Source organism: Seriola dumerili, unplaced genomic scaffold, assembly GCF_002260705.1.
Source record: "Seriola dumerili isolate Sdu_G_001 unplaced genomic scaffold, Sdu_1.0 BDQW01002293.1, whole genome shotgun sequence".
NCBI lineage: Eukaryota > Metazoa > Chordata > Actinopteri > Carangiformes > Carangidae > Seriola > Seriola dumerili.
This window is the reverse complement of record NW_019176548.1, coordinates 342,221-354,519: the sequence shown is the minus strand read 5'-3', so window position 1 is coordinate 354,519 and position 12,299 is coordinate 342,221. Positions and strand designations below refer to the sequence as shown.

The following is a 12,299-nucleotide window of genomic DNA, read 5'->3' as shown; positions in this document are numbered from 1 at the left end:
GATTGGGTATCTGCTATGACGTGACCAATTCACATTAAATACTGTTTTTTAATGTATGGTAAATAGATTTTGAATTTGGGAAATCTACTAGAACCAATAAAAGACCGGTATTTAATCAATAATTCTGTTTTCCAAAACTTCGCTGTAACTGAACAGAAGAAACTCAAACACTCTTTGTATCATAGTGGATCCATTACGCTATGCACTTCACCAACACAGCTGTATTCTGTGTATTCTGTTCAGACTCAAAAACAAGTGCTTGAGATGATTTCTGTTAAACTCAAGTGTTTTGGAAAGCAGTAGGAGGCTCGTGCTTCTTGTCCTAATCGCTGTCTTTGTTGCCAGAGTCTTAATAATGGAGATGGTGGTGAGTGTTTTCATGACTAATAGAGAAAAATATGAGAATAACACACAGGCTCACAAATAACTTGTACCTGCTTGACACTACTAATGATATCACGAGGAATTCATGATTCATTTCATTTCATGTTTATTTAGATTACTCAATAAAAACATTGAAACTATGTATGATATTGTTCAATTCTAAAATTAACTTCAGACGTTTTAACAAATTCAATTAGGACAAATTACAATTGAAGATTTTTCCCCACAAAAAAGTACACATTTCAGGTTTCCTGCTCTTTCTTGTAATTTATCTTTTTTTATATATAATTTTGAGGTTTGAACTGTTGGTCGGGCAGAACAAGTACTGTAAAAGTGTCACTTTGATGTCTGGGTAATTTTGATGGCATTCATCGCTATTTTCTGAAAAGTAAACAATCAATCCATAATGAAAATTATAGTTGTATGGTTTTCAATACATGGGCTTTTACTTGTAATTGAGTATTTTTACAGTGTTGTGTTTGTACATTTAATTCGATCTGAGTACTTCTTCTACCACTGGTTGGGGACAGCCATCTTGAATTTTTCTAAAGGTAGCACAGACACTATGACTGAGACCACCACACCTCTCTGTGTGTACCATCAAGATCATGTGTGTGAGCATACCAGTTATAGCTGTGTTTTCTTTGTATAGACATGTTGCTGAAGAGTACACCAGGGGATTATGTGCTTTCTCATGTCTTGGTGAGCGCACTGAGATAAAAACCTCCCACTATTAGCCGTGTGTATTATTTTCCCTCCTTTGGTCTAGGACACGTGCCATTGTCTTCCTTCCCTCTTAATTGTGCCAGTGTGGTTCGGCCCTGGGCTGAACTGCAGCTCTCTTTGGCATGAGGAAATGGATTAGTCAGTGGGTTGATTAGGGGAAGGAGCATAACAGATTAGCAAGGTCGAATTGTCCTTGTTAAAAAAACACATAACAGCAATTTGAGCATGGTCTTATCTTCCACCATACCGAGGCTTCCTTATTGACAGTGTGTGTAAGTGCTCATGGCTGGCTGACCTCATCTGTAGCTCGTGTCCAAAAATAGGGACATCCTCCTCAGATATACTGTATATTGGGAACCATAAGCAGCTGCAACTAATGCAAATATCCGAGCTGGGACAAGATACTGTCACATTGCCTCTTTTAAATTGTTGATAATGAAATTTCGCTTTGCGTGGAGCTGCAGATTACAGTACAGTCATTTCAGTAAAGGGATGACTCACCTGCAGGCACTGAGTGACTAACAGTATTAATAAGTGTCTGTTTTGTTCTAATCTCATCGCCTCCGGCCAGTGAGGGCATATGCTAAGACAGCATGGTGGTGGTCTTAGACCCCCCCATCCCCTCTGTGTGAGGTTGTGCTGACTGTGGGGTAAATAGTGACCCAATTAGCTCTGGCAGGGAGGTGGGGGAGTATGCAGTGTTAATGAGCGGCCAGTTTTAAGCTGGTGGTCTTGCAGAAGTGTGTGTGTGTGTGTGTGTGTGTGTGTGTGTGTTGGTGGTGGCTGTGAGTCTGAGGGACAACAGGTGGGAGGAGGAAGAGCTTAAAGCCCCCACTGAGTAGTAATTAATACCAATGCATCTGTTCGACTGTTAGTACAGCTCTGAGTAGGACACCGGCACTAACCTGGTTTTAACCACATTAATTACTCATTAATTGTCAGTGAATGATGCATAATGTATTGTGCTGCATGACAAAGAGTTTTCTCTGCAGTGTCCTTACAGACTTGCTCTTCACTCTATCCATGTTAAGCTGGAATTGCATCTGTGGAGATACACGTCTCTTCAGACCTACGTGGCCTGTGAGTCACATTGCTCTCGCAGCATTACAGCTCATTTCACAGTCAAGAGTGATATCAGAACTGAAACATGTTGAGTGAATGCCAGGCGCTCATATGAACAGTGCTGCTGACTATTGTAATAAATACATTTTTCACAGGTAAAAGTACAAAAAATTGTCTGGGTTGCAAGTAGTAATGTGAATATGAATTAACATACAAGGCTGGGATATGTGTATGTTCTGGAAGCAATAGTGATTAGCTTTTTCGATTAGCATTAGTGGTCCACAGACTTACATAAATATGATTAACATAAGCGATTCACACCGTCAGAGTCAGTGCAATACAGCAAAATGTTTACTTAATGCATCCAGTAGTACTCCAGTAGTAACTGTGTTTTTATTTTATAGCTTTTGCTATTACCGATAAACTGTGTTTTATTTATTTAGACTGTGTAAAATTTAAGAATATTGCAGTAAGCTGATATAACCCTGTCCGCCTGTGGAGAATTACTCCGGTAGGTTGGAAAGCTAAGTTTATTGCCCAGCCAGCAAAGACTAGGTAACAGGGCGAACTAAGCTTCACGATAGAGCTCTACATCTTATGTTAAGGTGATTCCAGGCCTGTTCCCAGACAAGAGCGATAGCAGAGCTGAAGCTTCACAGGGAACCTCTGTAATGAAATGTGCAATTGAATTGCACCAGTCTGGACCCAGTGTTTCATTCTGAGCCTGTACCATATGCAAAGGAGCCAATCTGCACACCTCCCAAATCTCAACATAGTATGGACCTTGGTGGCTGATTTGATAAAAAAAAATTCTATTGGGAACTTTGCTCTGTTTTTTTATTGCAGAGGTTGGGCGCACATTTCAGCCTAGTTCTGCCACAGGTGATCTTCTACAGCACAGGAAAATAAATTCCTCTTTCAATGCACTTAATATCATTGTCTACACACCTTTCTTTTACCTATAGCTTTTTGGGAAATGAATGATTTGGGAACACAAACTACAACACCTTAATAGATTAATGTCATCATATTGATTGTCTTGCCACTGACTGAAGCAACAGACAATTTGAAATGCTCTGAGACTTACTGGTACGTCCAGAGTAATAAGGTTAGAAATGTGTTGTTAAAGCACAACCTTGTGTATCTAAAGAGACATAGAGCCAAGTCAGTTCTTATGGTGGCTAAAGTAAAACTCACCATTGCTGACAACAATCCCCTTTTGTTTTAAGCCACAAATTTAGTTTAGCTTTATTAGTCCAACAGTGTGTATCCGACCAACAGTCTAAAACTTTTTTTTCTTATTCAGTACTATAGAAAAATAAACCATCACTGCTCAATTATGTTGAGATTGCTATATTGAATACATGTAACTTAGCCACTGCTATTGACCTGTGCAGGACGACAAATTCAATTTAACTTGATTTAACTCGTCCCCCTAATGTTTTAACTAACATTATCCCGTTTAAGGTGGGACAGGTTGTGTTTCCACATATTTCCCAAAAAGCTGTAAGCAAAGAGAAGACACCTGTAGCCAATGGCAGTTCAGTGAAAGGAATAAACAGAGTCACGCCCATAATTTAGACACAATACTTTATGGGGTTAAGAATAAGGTGGATGTACCTTTTGTATCTCTAATAATAGAGGAAATCAGACAAATGCTCACTTCACCTCTGAGTCATAGAGGTTTGTGTCAAAACATAATTTTTCAAAAGGATTCAAAAACTTGGATAGATTTCTTGGTTGAGTACAGTCAGTCCCTATTCAGTGCACATTTGCAGTTGGAGAGATTTGGGTTTTTTTATGCCTAAATGCTTGTTGCGAGCAAACCAAGGTCCACAAGTTATGTTTTTTGTATACCCACTGTTGCTCCCTTCTGGACTACCTCATGGTAAGGAGCTTGCTTTGCTCAGATATGCCAGCAGCAAGCATTATTCTGTCTTTTTCTGTCCCTTTTTTTTTTTTTTTAACACCAAGCTGCCAGTGATCAGCTGATTTGCCTGGCTGTTGAAAAACCAGAATAATGAGACAGTAGGAGTGGAACGGAATCTCTCCCTCTATTCCTACAAACAGTGTGTTTTGTTTTGCTTTTAGAGAAAACAAAAAAAAAAAAACAAGAAGAAACAAGAGAAGCGTCTTTTTCAAATTCGTGGACGTCTGCCTGTCTCAGTGAGGAGACGGTCACATGGTGTTGCGGGATTAGAATAAAGTAGGACAAATAAAAAATAAAACTTGCTTAAAAGGCTTTACAGCCAGATGTTCCTCTTACTCCTGATGAGGGATTACGAAGGAATCAAAGTTCTGGTTGCAGCTTGTTTCTTGGCTTCTTCTGCTCTGCGTTCTCTTTTCACTGGAGAGAATCTGCAGATATATATCATCCCTGATGAATATGATTTAGCGTCGTTGTTTCTGAGTGCATTGAAATTGTCAGCCAAAATTTCACTCTGCTATTGTGCAAACCATCACAGCTATGGTTTATATGAGCCCTGTCAAGCCTTTCTAATAATGCAGAATTTGTTGTCCTCATGCAATGTCTGTTTGTAATTGAAACATCATTACATTTTCGGAAAGTGGAGGAATTTATGGCCAAAAGTTTCTCATAAAGACCATTTGCCCTGGAGTCACTTCTTATCCTCCATCAACACAATCAGACAATGGATGGATTAAAGCAATCTCTCTTCTCTGTAGGCAAAGCCTCCATTAGCTGTGACAGGGCAGTATCATGGCAATGGGATTAGACCACCTCCCTAACGGGTTTATTGCTCTCAGAAATAAAAGAACAATAGGAGCCAGACACTGGGTTGTCTCAGGCTCTCAAAAATGAGCACTTCCACTGTCCTTTAACCTCTCCGTCCAGCCTCCTACCTGTCAGCCGTGAAAACGCTGAGCTTGGTAACTGTTCGTACATCTGTCCAGCCCACGCTGTCTGCTCCCCACACTCACTGTCACCTCAAGTTTAGCACAAAAGCTTTTTTTCCCTAACCTGTCAGTCACACTCACCCGTCATGTTTCTTTCAACTTGCTGGTTATGTAAATGGTCTGTGAACTGTTAAGTAATTTGCCCTGTGGCTGCTTGATTTTCAGCAAAGTCATAATCAATTAAGAAAAAGCACCGTGCACAACATTAATCAGCCCTATACATACAATACAAAGTGCGGATGGAGTACATAGAATTTTCTGGTGATTAATCTCTTCTCCTCCCTCTGCTCATTTTTCTAAAAACACTAACAGATGGCCTTTCTGCAGCTCCTCTCTACTTAACACTAGAGATAAATGTCACTTAAAAATCAAGTGATGAATATTCTCGGTGAGATTAAATCTCCTAATCTGTATATCCCTGTAATATTAAAGTTATGAAAATGAATGGGCACTCTCGGAATAGCGCCCACAGAAATAATGATGAAACCACTGAAATTCATTTAGCCCTGCGTTGCCATTATTTAAGCTCACAGGAAGTGCCTTGGGGACTGTAAGACAGGGCCAAACCTCAGCTGCCCTGAAGTAACCATGCTCCTTGTCTGAGCCCAGTGTGGACAGACGGAAGCGAGAGCGCGGAGCCTGGTTTAGGAGATTACTTGGCAGACCTAGTTGTGTTATGTTTGAGAAGTAAAGCTAGGGACAGTGGCCCTCATAGGGGGGTTGGGGTTTCTGACGAGACTGGTTGATCATCATCACATACAAACATCCGTGGGAAACTCTGTTTGGCATGGGGGGCTTTAAAGTCGGAGCAAGGAAGGATCACATTAACTTGAACACAGCTTCAAAGAAAATTTTGGAGCTAGTGTTGCGCAGTGTTTGGGGATATATTCTGCTCTCTGGCATGTGTTTCAACCCTCAAATGTCCCACTTTCTGAGAGTCTGTGCCTGGGGATCTGGGTTTCAAATGCTAAAGGTGTGTGTGTGCATGTGCATGTGTGTCTGTTTGTATCTGTGGGTGTATGTGTGTGCATTTCAGGGATTAGCTCTCTGCCCATAACTTTTTCACTTCAGTCACCATGGCAGTGAAACAAAGGTCTCTGTGCGCCCATCTAACCAGGCCTTACAGACGGAGGTCTAAAAATAATGCAGTGCTTTCAATTAGCCCTTCAGCTCTGCAAAGCATTTGAAACAGGCAGCCAAGTGAACAGGGTCGGTGTTATTTGGTGAACAGACCTTTGAGAGCAGGGTGAGTGCCTTTACTGGTTTTCGTTCACCCATGTCTTTGTTATAGCTGCCGCAAAGGCTCCTAATTGTCCTGGATCTTTAGGGTGTTTTACTTCTCTGTGATATCAACACTATGACGACAAGCTTCCCCAACCTCAGGTTTGTTCCTCCGATGTCACATAATCACCTTCTATGAGACGTATTACAGTGTTTGACTATGAATAATAATTAAAATATCACTGCAGCATAATGAGAGATTTAATAATGTCAGAGGTAAGAAGTTCTGAATGAGTGTTCATTTTGTAAAGATTCCTCACTTTTCCTTAACCTAAATGTCAGGGCGTTAAAAAAAGAAAAGAAAAGAAAAACCCTGTTCTCCCATGTGGGAAAGAGAAGCCTTTCACTTAATTTCAATAAAGTTTCGTTTTAAGAAAGCAATAAGTGTGTGATTGATCAACTTAATATCACAGAGCGAGTTAAAGAAAAGGGCGAATCATGTACGGATTGACTGATGTCCGATTCAGACCTGAAAGAAAAGTTTTCTATTCATAGCCATTTACCCAAGACAACTATGGCCGTCAAATAAGTGTGAGGAAGGATTTTCCCTCTTTAAATAGCTGTAATAAAGTCACTTCAGATGAGCCTTGTGGGTATGAATATTGTACTAAAGGCCAAGGCTGCCATGTTGACACAGACCTGTATTAGCCAACTGGTGGATAATTAATGTGGCATAGATTTAGTTATACGTACTCATAGTAATTGGCTTAGAACTAAGTGCTTAGTTAAGTTGATTTAAGGTGGATTACAGTAATGTCCCAATGAGACTAACTAGATTACACCAAGGTTTGCTAGTTACTCTTGCTATGCCTGTCGAGGCTTCTGTTCTAGCACGGTAAGTATGCAGTTCATAACGATAACGTTTCAAATTCGTAGTAATTTTTTTTAAACAGTGGGTCTTTGGTTTATTTCTGATATTATTATTATTTCTCGTTAAATCAAAGCAGACGTTTTGCCTGCTAAAAGGAGAACTGTCACTAGCAAAATTTATCAACTATAGCTCACGTTAGCTAATGCTAACTCTGCAACTTGGTGGAAAGCTTTGTCTCTAGCTGACTTGTTGTATCATGCTAACTTACACTAGAACAGATAAACACACAGTTTGATCCATTCCTTTGAGTTTTTTCCATGAATTTTTGAATTTGGAAAGTATATAAAAAAAGACACTTCCCTCCAAACTCTTGACTGGCCTGCCATGTCTAATTTTGGTTTTTAACCAATGATTGGATGATTGCTTTTTGGGGTTGGGGTTTAGGGATCATTCAACCAATGATTAATAAGTGTGTAAGAGGGTTAATGTTTAGTTTGTTGCCACATTGACAGAAAAGCAGATGATCTTTCATCTTTGTATCTGTGAAAGTTCGCTAAAATATTCATGAAAGTGAAAAAGGAGATTGCATTGATTGATTATGCTGCAATGATAGACTCCGGTTGAGAAAAAAAAGAGCCTGTAGGCAGCAGGATGTGGTCCAACATGACGACTGAAGCTGTTCGTGTGTGTTTGAAAATGTGAGCCTGTCAGCATTCAAGTATGAGTTTCCATTGTGCATGAGGTCTCATGAGAAGGATCCAGTTCACAGTTCACACTGAGGCTTTCATCTGTCAATCACAGCAAAAGATTAGAAGATATCAAAGGTTGCTGTGTCAAACTTCTCATCCTGTCGTCATCCACAGGGTGGCGGGAGTGCAAACGTCAGGGTTGACACAGGGTTAGACTTTGCTCGTTCAGTGCTGATGTGATTTGAGTCCAAGCTGTGCTGCAGATTCGTAAGATAGCGTTTGAAATCAAAGACACAATCCTTTCATTAATGCAGAGGCCATTTTTTTCCCCTCATACATGAGCTAAATTATGAATGCACTGTTATTTGTTTACTCCATGTTGGACTGAGAGATGTGCATTATTCATCTGCTCTGACAGGAGAGACAGCAGAGTAGGACACAGGCCTGGGAAAACATTAAAACAGAGCACAGTCTAACAAGGATGTTGCCAGGGATTTGAGCAGTCATGCACATACAAACACAATAATCGACGTTCTCTCAATAAGCGTGTTTTCAGCCAACTCTCAGCAAGAAGGGGGTTCACTCAAGAAAACATGCCTAAATGATTTCCAAGACAAATTGGTGTTTCTTTTGATGATAGCTGGTCATCTGTCTGTGCTGCTGCTTGCTGACCTGTGGGTCTGATTTCCAGGCTTTGTTTTAAATACATCAGGCAGACAGGGCTTCTGAAGCTAATTAGATTTCTTTGTGTTTTCATCTTAGTCCTGAGAGATGATTTCCGGCAGGCCCCGAGCGATGTGGTGGTGGCTGCTGGTGAGCCTGCTGTGTTAGAGTGTGTGCCTCCACGTGGACACCCTGAACCCACGGTGTCCTGGAAACGCAACAACGTCCGAGTCAGCACCAAGGATGAACGCATCTCTGTGAGTTCAACAAAAACACTGAGCAAGGACTCTCAAGTGTCCTTTTCAAAAATAATGAGCAAATAAAAAAATATTAAATTTTGCTTTACCCTCTGGTGGCTCAGCTTTACAAGCTCATTTCGTTGTTAACTTGTAGTATTTATAATACCAGTCAGTATTTATTGCTTTCAAAGATAGCCCACAGTTTAATTCTAAAAGCAACATTTTGGGTAATTCTGTTTGAAATGACGCGCAAAACCTACTACAGTGCATTGAGCATTTTAATTAGTGTAAGTGTCATATAGCCTGTGTGATTGTGTTTTTTCTGTAAATAACTGTAAATAGCAATGTTTAATGTAGTAGGTCAGTCAATATTCTGTATTTTTTTCATAATTAATAAACCCCATGAAAAGACTAAAACTACTAATGACCTGAAACTATACTAGCAAGTATTATCTGTGTAGCCAAAGCTTGAGCTTATTTCTCTGTGCCAGACAGAAACTATTAAAATTACATTAGTGAGCTTTGCTGAAAGCATTTAGAGACTGACTAAAGCATTGTTGGTTTTGATCTTTTCATGGGAGTTGCTGACAGTAACAAAAACATAGAATCTCACATCCTTATCTTTTAAGCAGAGAGCAAGAGGTTAGCCTTTTATTTCCACTTTTATTGTTTTGTTTTTCATTACTTTGTGGACAGTAGCTGATTTACAACATTTTAGTTTTTAACAAGTATTACATGAACTATAATGTAAAGCATCAATGGTAAGGGCCTTTCTCCAGAACGTTTTTATAAACCCACAATTTATTACCAACATTCTGCAGTCCTGGGGAAAGGCAGAGGCACACATTTACAATGGCAATGTTTTAAAGTGTTTCAATAGCCCATAATTCAATGCAATTGGTTTTCTCTAGCCTGGAAAATGTCTCTGATTCTGCTTGTCACTTTTGTTCTCTCCTCTCGTGTAAAACCAACAGATGGACACGATCTCTGGTTGTTTTTGACAGGCATTTTTCATATTATTGAGATCTTTTACTTAAAGTTAAACACCACACTATACAAATACTGCATTATAAGTAGAAGTACTGCATTCTAAATCTTAGTTTCGAAAGTGCTCAAGTGTCACTTGCAGGATGTGCATAAAATAGCAAAAAGTTGTCAATGCAGAAAACTGGCCACTGTGAGTGTCACGATATTAAATCTACACATCACATACTGATGCATTCAAGCATAAATAGCATATTACTTTTTTGGTTAGTAGAGGTGGAGCTAAATTTAGAAGTATAATAGGCTATAATAAAGCATAAAATAAAAATATTCAAGTTAAGTACAAGTACCTTGATACCGGAGTAAATGTACTTACATTCCACCACTCTAAAAAAGCATACCACAGTGACTCATTCACTGTTTTGACTGTGAGCGATTAATGATTTATAACAGTGCAAAGGCATTTTTTCCATTAAAGGCTGGGATGATAGCATTGAGTTGTATCCATCTGGTGTCTTCATTCGGGGCACCCTGAACACTGAAGCTGTCACTATGCTGTTTTTCCAGATGCGTGGGGGCAAACTTATGATCTCTCACACCAGAAAGAGCGACGCTGGCATGTATGTTTGTGTGGGCACAAATATGGTTGGAGAGAGAGACAGCGATCCCGCGGAGCTGGTGGTGTACGGTGAGGTCCCGATATTCATGCAGTAAATCTTTGTGCAGCAGTATCACATCTTTTAAAGGTGCCTAGGCTGGACATGTCTGAAAATTTCTCTCCTACTGCAGAGCGTCCTGTGCTGGTACGAAGGCCGGTGAACCAAGTGGTCATGGAGGAAGAGACGGTCGACTTCCTGTGTGAGGTCCATGGAGATCCCGCTCCCACTGTGCGATGGCGCCGAGAAGAAGGAGAGCTTCCCCGCGGGAGGTGAGAGTCACGGACATGAGCACAGACAAACAGAGAGTCAGACTGGTGATGCACATACAAGGACTGAATAAGAAACAGCTTTACCAGAGCTGAGTTGTGTGTTGAATTATTAGCACATGTGACCCAGAAAACATGTGGAGTAATTGTTCATTAATTCATGTCTTTCTATCAGTCTGCTAATATAAATTCATAAATGGAGGCAACCAAAGAGGATTCATTAGTTGGCAGAATCCTCCTGGGACCCATTTCATCATTTTTTCCATCTGAACTCAATATGATGTATATTTAGCTAAGCCTATTAAATAATTACATTTTTTCACTTTTTTTTCACACAAAAAGTAATCACTTATATATTACAGCCAATAATTATATTATGTATGTGGGGTAGAAAATGCTGCTACACATTGTATGTCAAGCTGGAGTACTATCATTTATTTTTCATTATAATAAGCCATATGGTTTTGTATGTTTGAGTCCAATCATGGTTCCTACATGGCATCAGATTTAATGCCTAAAAGAATAGTTTGGTAATAATTAAATGTAACAAGGAGAGGTTTAGTTCTAAGGTAGTGGTTATTCTTCTAAAGGAAGTTTTGGTTTGAATCTAGAGCCAGCAGCTGATTAGCTTAGCTTAGCATAAAGACTGGAAACGGGGAAACAGCTAGGACTAGCCGTGTCTAAAGGGAACAAAATCTGCCTACAAGCACCTCTAAAGCTCATTAATGAGCATGTTAAATCTCATTTGTTTAATCTGAGCAAAAACTACAATGTGAAAAGGACATTTTGCTGAGTGTTCTAGACCTCTGACTATTAATTAACCTCTATCAGTTACTTAGATATGTTAATTACTTAATATTATGTACAGCTGAGAATTATTGACAAACTGTGATGTGTAAAAAATGTATGCATTCAGTAAATACTTCCAGGCCTTTCTGGATTCTATGTGGTATTAAAAAGATCTTGAAAAGTCTTTAACTGATCTCGTTGAGTGCTGCAGAAACCTTATATAAAGATGTTTACTGTTGAAGCGAGATTATAAAGTGTGACTGAACCCATGTATCAGGCCGTGATCAGAGACCTAACAGATAAATGTAGGTATTGAACAGTCTCGCCAAAACCTGCTCAAGGTACAGAAACAACAGTCATGGTGAGTTTATTTGTTCACTTTGAGAACAGCTAATTGAGATGATGAAAATTTTATGCAATTGTTGTTTTTCAAGTTTGTTGTGTCTTTTATCTGTTTCTTCTCTTTTATTTCTTTCATCTTTTTCTTCTATTGTGTATGAGTCCATGACATAAAGTGAATTTAACTGATTTGATTCATTTTGTACCTTGCATGGACGGAGACAGCTGATTTAGCTCTTTGTACTCTGGTTGAACTTGGTTATTTAAATAATTCTTCTCTGCAAAGTCCATTTATCTAATCTACAGTTTAGAAATCAAATATTATTCCTCCAAAATCTAGTGAGAAATCCTCCAATGGGTTAAGATAATCTTACTTGTTTCTAATTGATTTTCAACTGTTTCAAGAATTTTCCTGGAACCAGCGGCAATATCTGAGGCAGACAGGACACATTGTTCTACTCGTTTCAAGATAATGTCACCTGATTGGAAAA

At 39.4% G+C, this 12,299-nt stretch overlaps 1 protein-coding gene across 1 annotated transcript in view; it reads left to right on the top strand.

Moving 5' to 3' along the window:
- LOC111239343 (roundabout homolog 2-like) overlaps positions 1-12,299 on the top strand; it is a 49,867-nt gene that overhangs the window by 14,345 nt on the left and 23,223 nt on the right. Inside the window, exons 3-5 of the mRNA XM_022769206.1 lie at positions 8,632-8,789; positions 10,323-10,443; positions 10,545-10,683. Coding sequence (XP_022624927.1) covers positions 8,632-8,789; positions 10,323-10,443; positions 10,545-10,683 — 418 coding nt within the window. The remainder of the gene's footprint in view (positions 1-8,631; positions 8,790-10,322; positions 10,444-10,544; positions 10,684-12,299) is intronic.